Below are 16,248 nucleotides of genomic sequence, written 5' to 3'. Positions count from 1 at the left end.
CGGCACATTTATTTTGTCCGACAGAACAGACTTAAACTCTCCGGACAGAGATTAAACTCTCATGCAAAAATCAGACTGCTATTTATCACCTGTCATAATTCCTGTCATTTGACATATTCTACATGTTCCAGTCATTAAAACGCCCATTTGGTGATAAATAGCAGTCTGATTTTTGCATGAGAGATTAATCTCTGTTCGGAGAGTTTAAGTCTGTTCTGTCGGACAAAATACATATGCCGTTTTCGTGGTCTGACCGTTCCAAATTTTTAACCTGTTCCACAATTAAAACTTCCCCTGTTCCAGTGTTCCCATACATCAAAGTTTATCCGGCTAGACACCCTTGAGCTATTAACAAATTTTCAGCTTGCTATTAATCAATTTTTTTTCATACGCGGGATCCAGACCTATTACCATTTCATTAAACTCTCATGCAAAAATCAGACTGGTGTTTATCACCAACTGGGCATTTTAATGAGTGGAACACGAAGAACATGTCAAATGACAGGAATCATGTTGGTTAGTAATAGCAGTCTGATTTTTGCATGAGAGTTTAATGAAAGGGTAACAAATCAATTGGATGTTCTGACCGATAAAATAAATGGGACGGTTTCGTAATCTGACGTTCCAAATTTTTAAACTGTTCCACAATTAAAACTTCCCCTGTTCCAGTGTTCCCGTACATCAAAGTTTGTCCGACTAGACACCGTTAAGCTATTAACAAATTTTCAGCTTGCTATTAATCAACTTTTTTTTGGTACGCGGGATCCAGGTCTAATAACCCAATGGTTAGTTTTGAATTTTAAAGAAATACCAACGAATATACAACAATACTAACTTTTGTAATGTGGTACGGTATTTTCGAGTGAACTGGCAGCTTGGTACCACATGTTTTTTCGAACTGGCCCTAAGATAAATAAATGCCTTTTTTAATAAAAGAAAGTCATAAAAATTCCAAATCATTTTATTTTGAGCTGTCCATTGAAAAACCAAATAGTGTTATTTTATTGTAACCCTTAAGGACATAGGCGTAACATGTCGCTTATCAAAATGTTCAATGTGTTTTAAATGTATTAATTTTTTTCAAATCCTAAGAAAACTAATAAGAATTTAAAAAAAAAATTAAACGCAGCATGAAAGATTACATTATTTCTGAGGGAAGAACATCCCTGAAAACTTCTATAATGTTTATTTTAATAAGTTACAGGGGTGAACATAAAAAGGAAAATTTAGTGTTATTATTAATTGCAAATATTTCATTCAAAAGAAACTTTTTATTTATTCTAAGAGACTTTCCATTCGGCCCTCGGTAATAAAGTAATCTTTCATTCTGCGTTTAAATTTGTCAAAAAGACTTATTAGTTTTCTCAGGATTCGAAAAAAATAAATATCTACATTTAAAAGTTTTAAATTAAAACACATTGAAAATTTTGACTTTTATGTGGCACTCATTGTATTATTAATTTTCTTATCTTAATTGGCAACTAACATGTCTATCTCGACAAAAAAGTATATCTACTAAAATTATTTTTCAAACTCTTTCAAACTAGTTTGACAAACAGTTTGAATTTTCAAACCTGTACAATTGACCAGTTTGACTTGACTTGAAATATTTGTCAGAAGGATTGACTTGAGTTTGACTTGAAATTAAGTCAAACTCAAGTCAAGTTTAAACATTCAAGTCAAACTTGTGCAACTCTACTTTTACTACATAAGAAAGGAGACAAATACACACTCGAAAATTACAGACCTGTTACCACATCCATACAACTGCTTACCAAGATAATTACCAACATGCTATCAAATAAATTCGATAGTTACCAACCTGTTGAACAAGCGGGATTTCGCAAAGGTGATAGTACCATAGAACACCTGCAGACAATAAGGACATTCATCGAAAAGTGTAATGAAAACAACGAACCTCTTTATTTGGAATTTATGGACAATAAGGCATTCGATTCCATAGAACTCTGGGCCGTATTAGACGGAATGAATAACGCAAGGATTGATTCCAGATATAGAGTCCTCCTAAAATACATATACAACAATGCAACTATGCAAATAAATGTAACAGAAGGCCTAACAACAAGCAAAATAAGAACGGAAAGGGATGTTAGACAGGGATACACCATATCTCTAAAGTTATTTACTCTTGCATTAGAAGATGTGTTAAAGAAGTTAAATTGCGACCAACGTAGAATTAAAAGTGATGGCAGATTTTTAAGTCATCTGAGATTTATCGATGACATAGTACTCATAAGCAACAATACAGAGGAACTGATATGCATACTTAAAGAACTTAAATGAGAATGTGAGAAAACGGGTTTAAAGATGAATTTGAATAAAACAAAAGTGATGATAAATCAAAATATCACAATCGATAGATGGAAGTGAAATCGAAGTGTCGAGTATACAGGGTGTAACGAAAATACAGGTCATAAATTATATCACATACTCTTAGACCAAAAATAGTTCGAATGAACCTAATTTACCTTAGTACAAATGTGCACATAAAACAAGTTACAGCCCTTTGAAGTTACAAAATGAAAATAGATTTTTTTGAATATATCGAAAACTATTAGAGATTTTTTATTGAAAATGGACATGTGGCATTCTTGTAGCAGGAACATCTTAAAAAAGAAATATAGTGAAATTTGTGCACTCCATAAAAATTTTATGGGGGTTTTGTTCCCTTAAACCCCCCAAACTTTTGTGTACGTTCCAATTAAATTATTATTGTGGTACCCTTAGTTACGTAAAAATTGTATGGGGGTTTTGTTCCTTTAAACCCCCCAAATGTTTGTGTATGTTCCAATTAAACTTTTACTGTGGTACCATTAGTTAAACACAGTGTTTTAAAAACTTTTTTGCCTCTTTGTATTTTTTCGAGAAGGTACGTTTTATCGAGATATTACTTCTTTTTTAATATGGTTCAAAATATACCTAAAAATGTAAATCATAAATAAATTTTCATATTATTACCAAGTCTCCATAATCGTACTTAGCCATATACAAATATGTGGTGGATTTGACAAATATTCAAAATATCTCAATAAAAACTGACTTTTCGAAAAAGTACTAAGAGGCAAAAAAGTTTTTAAAACATTGTGTTTACCTAATGGTACTACAATTATAATTAAATTAAAACGTACACAAAAGTTTGGGGGGTTTAAAAGAACAAAACCCCCATAAAATTTTTATGGGGTGTCCAAATTTCACTATAATTTTTTCTTAAGATACTACCACCATAAGAATGCCACATATCTATTTTTAATAAAAGATCTCTAATAGTTTTCGATATATTGGAAAAAATCGATTTTCATTTTGTAACTTCAAAGGGCTGTAACTTTTTTTATGTGCAGATTTGTACTAAGGTAAATTAGGTTCAATTGAACTATTTTTGGTCCCAGAATATGTAATTAAATTTATGACCTGTATTTTTGTTACACCCTGTATATTCCTAGGCCACACGATCAAACTAGGCAAATATAATCAAACGGCAGAGATAACTAAAAGAATCCGAATAGCTTGGGTAGCAGGAAGAAGACTCAACGATGTGTTAAAAAACAAAAAGATACTCCTAAATAAAAATGCGTTGTAGAGTGCAAGTTGCCATAAAACTGTTAAAGAAATAAACGTTGCTCAATTTTTTGCCATTTTTATGATTCTCATGAGATCAATAAAATGTATCATAGTTCATGTGGTGAGACCGCTCCCGTCTGAAAAAATTTCTGATTCGGTTTCTTTGTGGATTCCTATTCAAAAATATCTTCTTTAAACAAATCTGAAGGGTGCCAGGCGGAATTTTTGGGCAGAAATTGTTTAAAAAAAATTTTTCAAACAAATACAAAAGATCACCTTTTTTGACACGACGAATATTTTTTTAATTTTTTTGGGTCATTCTAAACAAGAAAGGTATCTTGTGATTTTTCTTAAAAATTGATAGTTTTCGAATTATAGGCAATTTAAAATCTGAAAAATATTTTTTTAGTTTTTTTGGGTCATTCTAAACAAGAAAGGTATCTTGTGATTTTTCTTAAAAATTCATAGTTTTCGAGTTATAGGCAATTTAAAGTCTGAAAAATGCGAAAATACGCATGTTCAAGGCTTAAAAACTCATATTTAAATTAGTATTTTTGAGGTTGCCAAGTACTTGAATTGTAGTTTAAACTTAAACATTCATTTTCAAGATTTCAGACTTGTTATTTAATTGTTAATTATGCGTGTCCATCCGATTTTTTGCCGGTGCGGAGCGCACTATTCCCAAAAATCTCCTATTTTCCTCCGAAAAATATATTTTAAAATTTTTTGAGACGTTCTAAATAAAACAGGTTTCTTGTCATTTTTCTCAGAAGTTAATAAATTTCTTCATTCTCAGAAGTTTTAAAGTGATAAGCGATTTAAAATCCGAAAATGCGCTTTAAATCGCTTATAACTTTAAAACTATTAACTTTTGAGAAAAATGACAAAAAACCTATTGTATTTAGAATTTCCCAAAAAATCTAAAAAATATATTTTTCGGAGAAAAATAGGAGCTTTTTGGAAAAAGTGCGCGCCGCACCGGCAAAAAAATCGGATGGACACGCATAATTAACAATTAAATAACAACGGTGTAAATTGAAGTTAGACCCGATCAGTCTGCAGAATCTTGAAAATGAATGTTTAAGATACAATTCAAGTACTTGGAAACCTCAAAAATACTAATTTAAATATGAGTTTTTAAGCCTTGAAAATGCGTATTTTCGCATTTTTTAGATTTTAAATCGCCTATAACTCGAAAACTGTCAATTTTTAAAAAAAATCATAAGATACCTTTCTTGTTTAGAATGACCCAAAAACCCTAAAAAAATATTCTTCGGGTCAAAAAGGTGATCTTTTGTATTTGTTTCAAAATATTGTTTAAACAATTTCTGCCCAAAAATTCCGCCCGCCACTCTTCAGCTTTGTTTAAAGGGGACATTTTTTAATAGGAATCCACAAAGAAACCTAATCAGAAATTTTTCCAGACGGGAGCGGTCTCACCACATGGACTATCACTTCTATATTGACCGATCAAGATGGTATTTTCATTACTAGAGCCTATTCTTTAAAACTATGACATGCAATTTCGACTATGAGTTTGGGCCTCAAATATGAGGAATTTTACATTATTGAACTGTACCGAACAAAGGATCTAAAACGTTTAAAACTGCTTCTTTTCTATGGTATAAGTACGTTTTTCAAAACCATATTAGGTATAACCTCATCTACAAATTGGTGGAAACTCATCGGGGAAACATTTCCCGTGACGTACGATATTTTGTAACGTGAAAGTTTAAATTCAGTGTTTTTAGTCATATTTCAAATTACTCACATTTGTTACCAAAACTCAAAAGAAATTTCAAAGATTAGGCTCTAAAAATGGAAATTCCACAGTGGCCAGTCAATGGAAGTGATAACTTTTATTGATCGCATAAGAATCGTAAGAAAATGGTAAAAATAGCGCAACGTTTATTCATTTATAGACTTAGGCAGGTATGAAATATGAGCATAAATATGCAGTATTTTACCCAAAAATATGCACCTTATTCCAGAAAATATGCATATAATTAAAAAAAAAATATTTACATATTTTTTTTATTTACAAACATATTTACAATATCTCCACATGGTGTATTAATTAACATGTAGATATTTTACTAACTAAGCTAATTGGTTAAATATTTAAGTATTTAAGTATTTTAACAAATAAATAATTGATATTATTTCAAATTGTGGTAACAATAAATAATTATCAAATGCTGTTCAAAATGTTCTAACAAATACTTATGGCTTCTATCTGATTACATAGAAAAACTTCTTTCGATATTAACTGATGTAATTGGGGTATTGCATTGTTCAAATTTACGATAATAGTTGGTTCTAAATTAAGTGCTTGGAAAAATGTCCCAGCTAGTACTTGAACCACTTGAGAAAGAATCTGGTAATAACCACTGTTTTTTTTTCATGGTTGCTTTAAACTTTTGAAAAATTTCCTATCCAATATGTATTACTTTTAACGTTTTGAAAGAATGATTCAAATTCTTTTATTTAAAATGTACTGTCTAACAATGATAATTATTTGGAGGATTCTATTGAGTAATAGTTTTCTGAACAAAACTATAGTTTGATTTTATGAATGACACCCTGACACTGAACTGTCTATTTGCGGCATCTTCAAAGCACAATAATTATTCACAATAACGAAGACACGTGTTCAGTTTATTTTACAACAAGAGCGAAATGGGCCGTCAAAATAAAAATTTTTACCTAGAGATATAAACTGGCTGATTTTGGAACCTTTGTAACCAAAACGTGACAAAACTGTGTACATATAATAAGCCGCTCTTTTATTAGTTACTACATTCAGGTACCCAAAATTTGAATATGTACCAAGAGATTATAAAACAAAATTAAATATTGAGATTTCCAAGCTACTTGTTACAGAAATATAAAAATATATGTATAGTTACAACCAAAATTTGAAATTATATGCACTTTATGCACAATTATATAAAAAAATATGCGACATTGGAAATTTTTACATTTTTTATGCATTATATGCAAAATATTCAATTTGCATATTTGCCTAAGTCTGTATCATTTTAAGAGCTTTATTAAAACTAACATATTTTTTGTTTAAAACATTTTTTCCACGGCGCGCAAAAAAATAAGTTTTCCATTTCTATTTTTGGAAATTTCTATTTTTGGGATTTAGATGGAAACCCATGGAAAGGAATGTCAAACTTTTTGCATCTTTTTGGGAGTTCCAAAATTGACATCCTGGGCAAAATTCAGCTTGTTCGTCTTAGACCAGTACGGATCTGTTTTGAGGTGGATGTGAGAGGTGGCATTCGGATTTTTACAGATAAAGTTAGGTGACAACTTTAATAATTATAATTGACTTATCGACGCCCTAATTAACAAACCACGTAACTCACATTATCCTGTTTTTACAGGAGCAACAAAAAACTAAATAAACTTGAAAAAGTAGGACCTACTGACTTTATACCTATTTTTAAAAACACCAATATAAATATAATTCTAATATCAGTAGGATCGTTTCTTTGTATAAATATACCTAATACAATTCTTTATTGGAGTTATGAGTTTTTCCAGATTTAGTTACGGCATTACGTTGCATTACTTTAACAGATACGTGGTACTTTAACAGTACATTGTTAAGTAACAAAACCAGTAACTCCGCTGAATAGGAAACTAACCAAACATTTTGATTCGTAAGCAAACAAAGTACCTATAATGCCCTTGGAATTTATCGATTTGCTAATATATTTGGGCTTAAACAGGCGATAATAAGCTGAGGTTAGAACGTTAAAGTAACTTACCATCAAATTTGAGAGTCACTGGATGAACTGGAAACATACATTTACACAGGCAGAATGAATCAGCCAAGCACCACACAACGCACATGCTACACTATGGAAATAGGCTGCCAGTCAGGAGTTACCAGGTTTGCATTAACAAATTTCCCACCAAAAAAGATTACCCTTATTTACTATTATTACACGCCCAGATGGATGACGTCACTGGTATGATATATACAGGGTGTTTGGTAAAGAATGGGCCATAGCTTAACCTCAGGTTCCGGGGGTTAAAATAGGCCGATTTAAACTAACTTACCTTAGTACAAAGTTTATAATAACCGAGATACAGGGTGTCAAAGTTAAACTTTTTTTTATTTATTATTGAGTATTTCCTGACAGGTATGAGATAACAACATGAAATTTGGTATGTGGGGTTTTTTTGGGTCGAGAAAACTAAATTCCCTACCAAAAATTATGTATTGCCCAGAGGGCGCCACATACTCCTTTCAGCACTCATTTATTAAGTTCAATTTTTTTTATCCCTCACTCTGTATAATTTTGACATTAAAATTTTTATTCTCCTATTAGTTTTACTTAAAAAATATATATTTCTTTCATCTCCCTAAACTCAACCGTTTTCGAGATAAACGCATTTTAAATCTGCGATATACCATCATTTTTAGCATATTAATATCATTGTAGTTACACCCAAAATATAACTTAAAACCATAAAATTATTCAAAAATGTATCGCAAATTTCTTCAAATGAAATTTGCGATGCAATGACATAAATTTGAGAACTGGCACAATTATTTTGGTTTTAAGTTATTTTTCGGGTGGAACTACAATGATATTATGGTAAAAATGATGGTGTATCGCAGATTTAAAATGCGTTTATCTCGAAAACGGTTGAGTTAAGGGAGATGAAAGAAGTATACCTTTTTTAAGTGAAACTAATAGGAGAATGAAAATTTTAATGTCAAAATTATACAGAGTGAGGGATAAAAAAAATTGAACGTAATAAATGAGTGCTGAAAGGCGTATGTGGCGTCCTCTGAGCAATACATAATTTTTGGTAAGGAATTTAGTTTTCTCGACCCAAAAAACCCCACATACCAAATTTCATGTTTTTATCTCATACCTGTCAGGAAATCAACAATAATGAATAAAAAAAAAGTTTAACTTTGACACCCTGTATCTCGGTTATTATAAACTTTGTACTAAGGTAAGTTGGCTTAAATCGGCCTATTTTAACCTTAGGAACTTGAGGTTAAGCTATGGCCCATTCTTTACCAAACACCCTGTATACCAAAAAATTGGAATTTAAAAATAAAAATCGACCTGTTTCGGGATTTATCTCCAGAGACGCCTATTCTCGAGAAAATGAATTTATGTCAACTCAAGCGTCCTCACTGTATTTGTTTATAAGCGAAAAAATTGTTTATAAATTGAAAACAGTGCTGAGGCCGCTTAAATAATCCGATTTTAATTCTGTAAAGTCATTAGTTGTGTAGTTATTAATCAATGGTAAAGTGTATTAGATAGGTAGAGAACCTCTTTTTATGTAAAAAAAAATAGCAAACTTCTAAATGGTCTACTTTTTCTTCAGAAAGTTTTTAAAACATTTGAACTTTTTTAAAAAAAAATTAGATTGCAAAATTATTCTGCAAAATTTATCAGGTCAATTTTAATGAAATTTGGTGAACGGTTGAAGTATGTTGTAAGAATTTTCTAAGCGAATTACGAAAGTTCTAAGTGCAACGAAAGTGGTTGAAAAACATTGAATAAAAACAGGCTTATTTTCCCCCTTATTTTGTATTTATTGCTATTTTGCAGAATGGGTAATAATTTAAGACATTTTAACCAGTCGTTTATCATACAAAATTCAGTTATCTTTATTTTATTTTCCTACGACTTTGTTTCAAAATGAATCGTTTTAAAGTTATAAGCAAAGAAAATAGGAAAAAATCGATGTTTTTCGAAATTTTTCAAAATTTAAATTTTTTTATTAATGTTCCGGGAATATTTGAGAAGGAGCATAAGTCAATTATTATTGTTGAAGTTGTCACCTAACTTTATCTGCAAAAATCCGAATGCCACCTCGCACATCCAAAAATAGACGTTTTTCGCAGATCCGCCTTGGTCTATCTCGTTTTTACAGATCAAGTTTCTAACGACTAACTTAACGACTATATTAGAACTTATTATTCAGTGGACATTACTTTCTGAGCAAACAAACATACATTTTTAAAAGGCTGATTCCTTTTGCTCTCTTTAACCTACACCTATTTTTCTCTCGAAATAAATTACTATGAGATCTTTTGTTTACTTTATTTTTTTAATGGCAGTCGTAAAAAAATCATAATCGATATTTATTTCATATATGTATGTATTGTGATTTCTAGCTTTTTAACATTCGAATCATCAAACAAGAAGTTGGCAACTTCTTTACCAAAATTATTGAAGATTCTATTAAAATGAGAGAACAAAAAGGATTAGTCAGGCCAGATATGATCCATTTACTGTTAGAGGCAAGAAAAGGAAACTCAAAAGCAGACGATCAGCATACTACTGCTGATACTGGATATGCTACTGTCGAAGAACATCTTAAAAGTAAGTTTTATCTAAATCATTTTTTTTATCAATGTGGTATTAGAGCTATCAGAACGAAGTGCTAATGTTCCATAGGTATAGTAAAAATGATTCTAATTTTACGCCAAGTTTATGCTTCTAACTAAGTTTATGTTACTAGGATCTTAAAAATTATTATGTAAGCAGAACCCTGACCGAATTAAGAAACAAGTAATAAGAACAGATGACTGACCTTCAGACACAACGAATAATTTGACCACAAATTCTACTCAATAACAATTATATGTAAACTAGAGTAACATTTACTTCTTCATCTTCATGTTCCATCCCCTTTAAGAAGTCCGGCAATCGTTACAGAAATATGCGCCTTTGATGTTACTGCTCTAAATACTTCAATGGAAGCACATCTAAAGCACACACTCAAATTATTCAACCACAAGGTACGTCTTCCCCCTCGGCTTCCTTTTTCTTTTTTTCCCTGCATTATCACTTGAAGCAGATTTTAAAGTTCACCTCTCTTGCCATATACCAAGTACATATATATTATAACTTACTAATTTTAATAGCATTCAGCACTTCCCTCTATTTTATCATTCTTCTTACATCGACATTTCTGACATGATCCACCCAACTTATTCTTAACATTCTTCTGTAGATGCATTATTTGAGTGCTTCCAATTTGTCTGTGATTCTTTAATCCACGTTTCCATGCACTAATATAAAACATAAAAAACATAGCATCTTGATAGTCTTATCTTTGTGGCGTTACATTTTTCTAGCTCAAACTTTTGATAAGTGCGGTACCTAGCTACTCTATTTTTTGGATTTCCATATCAGTGACCCTGTCTGCGTTTAAACTATTTAGAAAAAAGAGTAATGTTTCTTAATTTCTGGCTACCCATGTAATTCAATTCCGTCTGAAATCGTCAAGTTGAAACCCGTTGAGTAATGTAAACACAAGATCAAATAGGAATGTTTTTATCTTCACTTAATTCTTAATAAGTCTGGTGATCGGTTATAAATTAGCGCACACCCCGATTTCACCTCATTTCTCATTTTGTTGTTGCAATGGCCACTGACGTCAATTTATAAGTTTTTGGATAAAATTCAGTAGTGAAAAACCACGTTTGTGGTAAGTTTAATTTTTTTGCCAATTCGTAAGCACGATATGAAGAAATAATATTCTTTTATTCCCAAGGTTTTTTCAATGCACGGCTAAATACCGAAATATTTATAAACTATTTCATCAATTTTACGTTACAGTTTTTTCTGCCGACGTGAAAAGAGGAGCATGATTTCAATCTTTTATTTCAGTACCCTTTATTTTATTCTTCGTCGCTTTTGAGATCTTTTACCTGCCGTTTTTTGCGTTCAAATATGAGAGGAATGCTTTTCAATTCACCACTGGCAGGGACATGTTTTAAAGGCTATCTTTGTTTTTTTATGGTCGATTAAGGAGATAGTGTCTGATTCATTTTGTATATTAAGAATTATTCATTACGTTTTTTGAGAATATTAATATACAGTCGGAAAAATGAAAGAATACCCATGAACGATCACAGCAATCACTTATTTTGTATTTGCTGTCTTTTTCTACAAATAAACTTTTGTTATAGAAAAAGACAGCAGATACAAAATAAGTGATTTATGTGATCGTTTATGGATATTCTTTCATTTTTCCGACTGTAATTGAATTAAGAAATATATGATTCATTTTTTATTTATCGAGAAATATTCCTGTATACAATCAGATTAGTACCACTTTATCGAGAAAAGAAGGGGGATTTCAATCTTTTATTTCAGTAGGAATGCTTTTCAATTCACCACTGGCAGGGACATGTTTTATAGGCTATCTTTGTTTTTTATGGTAGATTAAGGACACAGTATATGATTCATTTTGTATATTAAGAATTATTCATTACGTTTTTTTTGAGAATATTAATATAATTGAATTAAAAGTATATGATTCATTTGTTGCACATTTGTTGCACACGAAACGCAAAAAACGGAAAAACTGTAGGTCCAGACGAAATACCTGCGGAATTACTGAAATGTCTAGACGATGTTACTCTACCGGTACTACTGGATCTGTTTAATGAAGTATATAAAACCGGAAAAATCCCTCAGGAATGGTTGGTGTCCATCTTTGTAACAATGCCAAAAACAATATATGCCAAAGATTGTTCGGACTAAATAGGACAATATCACTAATAAGCCATACCTTCAAAATATTTCTAAAGGTGATTCATGACATTTCTAAATGATACCCAATTTGGGTTCGGCAAAGGACTTGGAACAAGAGAGGCATTGTTTGCGTTTAATGTCCTCTCTCAAAGATGCTTAGATATGAACCTGGATATTTATTCTGTTTCATAGACTTCGAAAAAGCGTTCGACAGGATCCGACATGAAAAACTAATAGAATTATTGAAAAACAGGGATATAGACAGACGAGGTTTACGAATTATCATCAATCTGTATTGGAATCAAAAGGTCAATATAAAGATAGAAGAACAAGAATCCGAGAATATTGATATAAAGAGAGGAGTAAAACAGGGTTGGGTTCTGTCGCCGCTACTGTTTAACCTGTACAGTGAAGCCATATTTCAGGAAGCGATAGCGGAGCTAAGTGATGGAATCTCTATAAACGGAAGAATAGTAAATAACATAAGATTCACTGATGACACCGTTATAATGGGAGACACCCTGGAATCGCTACAAGAATTGCTAAATAGAATTAACGATTATTGCATTCGATACGGACTAAAAATAAACAAGAAAAAAACTAAATTTATGATTGTCCCAAAAACAGAACATGTAAGTGAAAGGTTAATGATAGAGCAAACCCAAATAGAAAAAGTTAAGACATACAAATATCTGGGAATCTGGGTTGATGACAAAAATGATCAAAGCAAAAAAACTAAAGTCCGAACTGAAACTGCAAGGCAAGCATTTATAAAAATGAAGGCACTGCTTACAAACAAAGACCTTCAGTTGCTTCTCAGATTGAGGGCTCTAAGATGCTACATATTTTCTATATTGCTCCGGAATAGAAGCTTGGACATTGAAGAGACAACACATAAGAAGAATAGAAGCGTTCGAAATGTGTTGTTACAGAAGAATATTGAAAATTCAGTGGGTTCAAAGGATTACCAATGTTGAAGTGCTACGACGTTTAAATAACGAGAAATTATGAAAAGTATAAAAACTAAAAAACTGGAATATTTGGGTCACATTACCAGAGGAGAAAATGTTGCTGAGAATTATTATGCAAGGGAGGATCCAAGGAAGAAGAAACATAGGAAGAAGACGCATATCCTGGCTGAGGAACCTTAGAGAATGGTTTAACTGTAGTTCATTACAACTATTCAGAGCAGCGGCCAACAAAGTGACCATAGCCATTATGATATACAACCTCCGATAGGAGAGGGAACTTTAAGAAGAAGAAGATTCATTTATTATTTATCGAGAAATGTTCTTGTATACGATCAGATTAGTACCACTTGGACTCACTCTTTGTCCACGTAGGGATAATTGAGGAGTTTGCTGTAAGAAGGATGCAGCTCCATATTTAGACCGTTTTGGGTGGAAACTTATGCCATAATTAAAAAAAAGTTTTCGGATTGACTGGTATAAGAACGATGCAGATCCGATAATAAATAAAGGAAATATACATCTTTATGGATCTGCCTCCTCAGTCATTTGGTGCAAGAAGGGTGCAGCTCCGGACCTGCATTCTTTTTGCACCAAACCAATGTGAATGTTCGGTGATTTTCGTGAAATGCAAGGTCACAAAAATATTAACCCAAAATTCCCTATGACTTCTACTATGAAGAAAACTTCATCTACAGGTTTGGCTCACCTCGATCAGATACCTGCAAAAAATGTGATGTCTTAGATAACAAACTCAAAGATGTGACCCTCGACGAAAATGAACGAAAAGTTTTAGCAGCGGAAAAGAAGTTGCATGAAATTAAGCAGATTTGTTTTTCAATGAGCTGAAGGAGAAAACCACACTGTGCAAGCAAAGCGACGAAGGGGAGGTTCTGACCTTTGACTTCCAACAAAACCTTCCACTTCCAAAAAGTCCTGCTGGGGAAGGCCTTTGACTTCCAACAAAACCTTCCACTTCCAAAAAGTCCTGCTGGGGAAGCTTTCTACAAACGCCAGTTGTGAACATACAACTTTGCGTCCAATCTGGTAAGACAAATCAAGCACCCTTTTATATGTATCATGAAACTACAGCTCGAAAGTCACCAAACGAGGTAGTGTCATTTTTGTACCACTATATAAAAGATGTACTCCCTAAAAATGTTAAAGTTTTATACTTTTTCTCCGATAACGCTGCTGCGCAAAACAAAAACTCAGTAATGATTCAGTTTCTGTATTTGCTGGTGAGAACTAAGTCTATTGACAAGATAGAGCACCGCTTTCCTGAGCCAGGACATAGCTTTTTTCCCTGTGATCGCTGCTTTGGAGTGATTGAGGGGTTTTAAGGAAGAAGGACTACGTTTTTAGCTCCCAACAATATGCTGATTTTGTTAAACAATTATTCAAACAGTTTATTTCCATTCTGGTAAAACAAAATATGATCCTGATCTTTAGTGGTCACTATGAAGGACATTTTAAAAAAGTTATCTCAGATGCAGAAAAGCAAAGATTCCAGATTTCCAAATACTGAATTTTCCAGTACAGCAATGAACATTTAGTATTAAAGTCAGTATAATATATCTACTGGTCTTCCGAGTTTTCACTTAATCCAAATCTTGAAAAACCTTGATAGCGACCTCTCAATTTCTTCTATTCCTGTCTATTGCAATCCTATACCTGTCAAAAAAGCCAAATATGCAGATGTAATGCAGTTGGCAACACGATTCGTTCCTATGGACCAAATGGCTTTTTACACCCGCCTCACAAGTGATCACATGGCAGAGAACCAGAAAACCGAATCATCTGGAACGGATGATGACGACCAGGTGGATGAATGAAGGATGTGTTTTTCCGTGTGCTTAATGATTTTTTTAATGCTATTTTTTTGACACCGACCTGTTCCTTTTTACAGATTTTTTCGTGTTTGTGTAGTAGGAAAACCATAGTCGTTTGATTGTTGTAACCGAATAAAAAAATTTTTGTTGGGAATTTGTTTTTTTTTTCTCAAAAATGGTGGTAAAGAAGCATTCTTTCACGTATTTGGTGTAAGAAAGATGCAGGTCAAACGTTTTTTTAATTTCTTTTCTTATTTTTTCAAAATTTATCTACTTGAAAATAAAAACTTTTATTAAAACAGTTTTTTACAATTTCCCAACAATTACCAAATATGGAGCTGCATCCTTCTTACAACAAACTCCTCAATTATCGTTTTGATCTTCGTTTGTGTCATTCGAGACTATTATACTTAAATGATATTGTGGTTGTAATGTATCTTTAAAGACATTGTGATGTCTCTACTACACATAACTATCTTCATTTTGTTAAATGCATTTCTTGCTATACTAGGGTATTTTAATTTCCAGCTGAAATAAAAACTGATATCACCAACGAAGACATCGTCGCCCAAGCTCTTGTCTTCTTCTTTGCTGGTTTCGATTCCAGTTCTAATTTGATGAGCTTCATGGGATACGAATTATGTGCTAATCCAGATATCCAAGACAGGCTAAGAGAAGAAATTAAAGAAACTTTGGAAAACTGTAACGAAAAATTAACATACGAAGCTCTTGTTGACATGAAGTATATGGATATGGTAGTGACAGGTAAATATATTCTATTCAATTTTTTGTACTACCTTTATAACTGTTGAGAAACAATTACCTACAAGTTAGATATTATTCTAATAGATAATTATATCAAAGAATACATATCTCCCAAGAACCGACACAAACGGGTTATCTATGAACTAAATTTTTATGCGCATGTGCCAGATCGGCCATTTCTCAATTTGCCTGAATAGCAAATAATTTTGGTGACATTTGTCTTGTACAGGATCGGCGTTTGTTGTTTGTTTGGCTTGGCTTGGCGTTAGTATTTTGTTTTTGTATCAGTTTGTAGCTCATAATATTTTGTATAGACTTATTTTCTAGATTTTAAGTTTAGTTTTTACTTTATTTGTGTATAGTGTATTAGTTTATTAGTGTAGTATTTATTCGTGTGTACATAGTTAAGTTTGGTTAAGTGGTTCATTTACTTGGAATGGCTGCCAAACGACGAGGGTTTTCTTGTATATTTCGTGGTGCCAGACAAGAACAGGGGATGGTTTAAGCCTATTTTCAATCCCAAAAAATCAGGAACGGTATGTAGCAATTTTGTTATACCTTATTCTT

At 32.2% G+C, this 16,248-nt stretch overlaps 1 protein-coding gene across 2 annotated transcripts in view; it reads left to right on the top strand.

Moving 5' to 3' along the window:
• The window catches only part of LOC114329101 (cytochrome P450 9e2), a 74,501-nt gene that overhangs the window by 45,679 nt on the left and 12,574 nt on the right, over positions 1-16,248 (top strand). For both annotated transcript variants that reach the window (XM_028278114.2, XM_028278115.2), the window contains exons 4-5: positions 9,746-9,953; positions 15,445-15,681. In XM_028278114.2, the coding sequence (XP_028133915.2) occupies positions 9,746-9,953; positions 15,445-15,681 (445 nt within the window). The remainder of the gene's footprint in view (positions 1-9,745; positions 9,954-15,444; positions 15,682-16,248) is intronic.

Source organism: Diabrotica virgifera, chromosome 1 (assembly GCF_917563875.1).
Source record: "Diabrotica virgifera virgifera chromosome 1, PGI_DIABVI_V3a".
NCBI classification, from domain to species: domain Eukaryota; kingdom Metazoa; phylum Arthropoda; class Insecta; order Coleoptera; family Chrysomelidae; genus Diabrotica; species Diabrotica virgifera.
The sequence above is the reverse complement of the archived record's forward strand: the minus strand, read 5'-3'. Positions and strand labels throughout refer to the sequence as shown.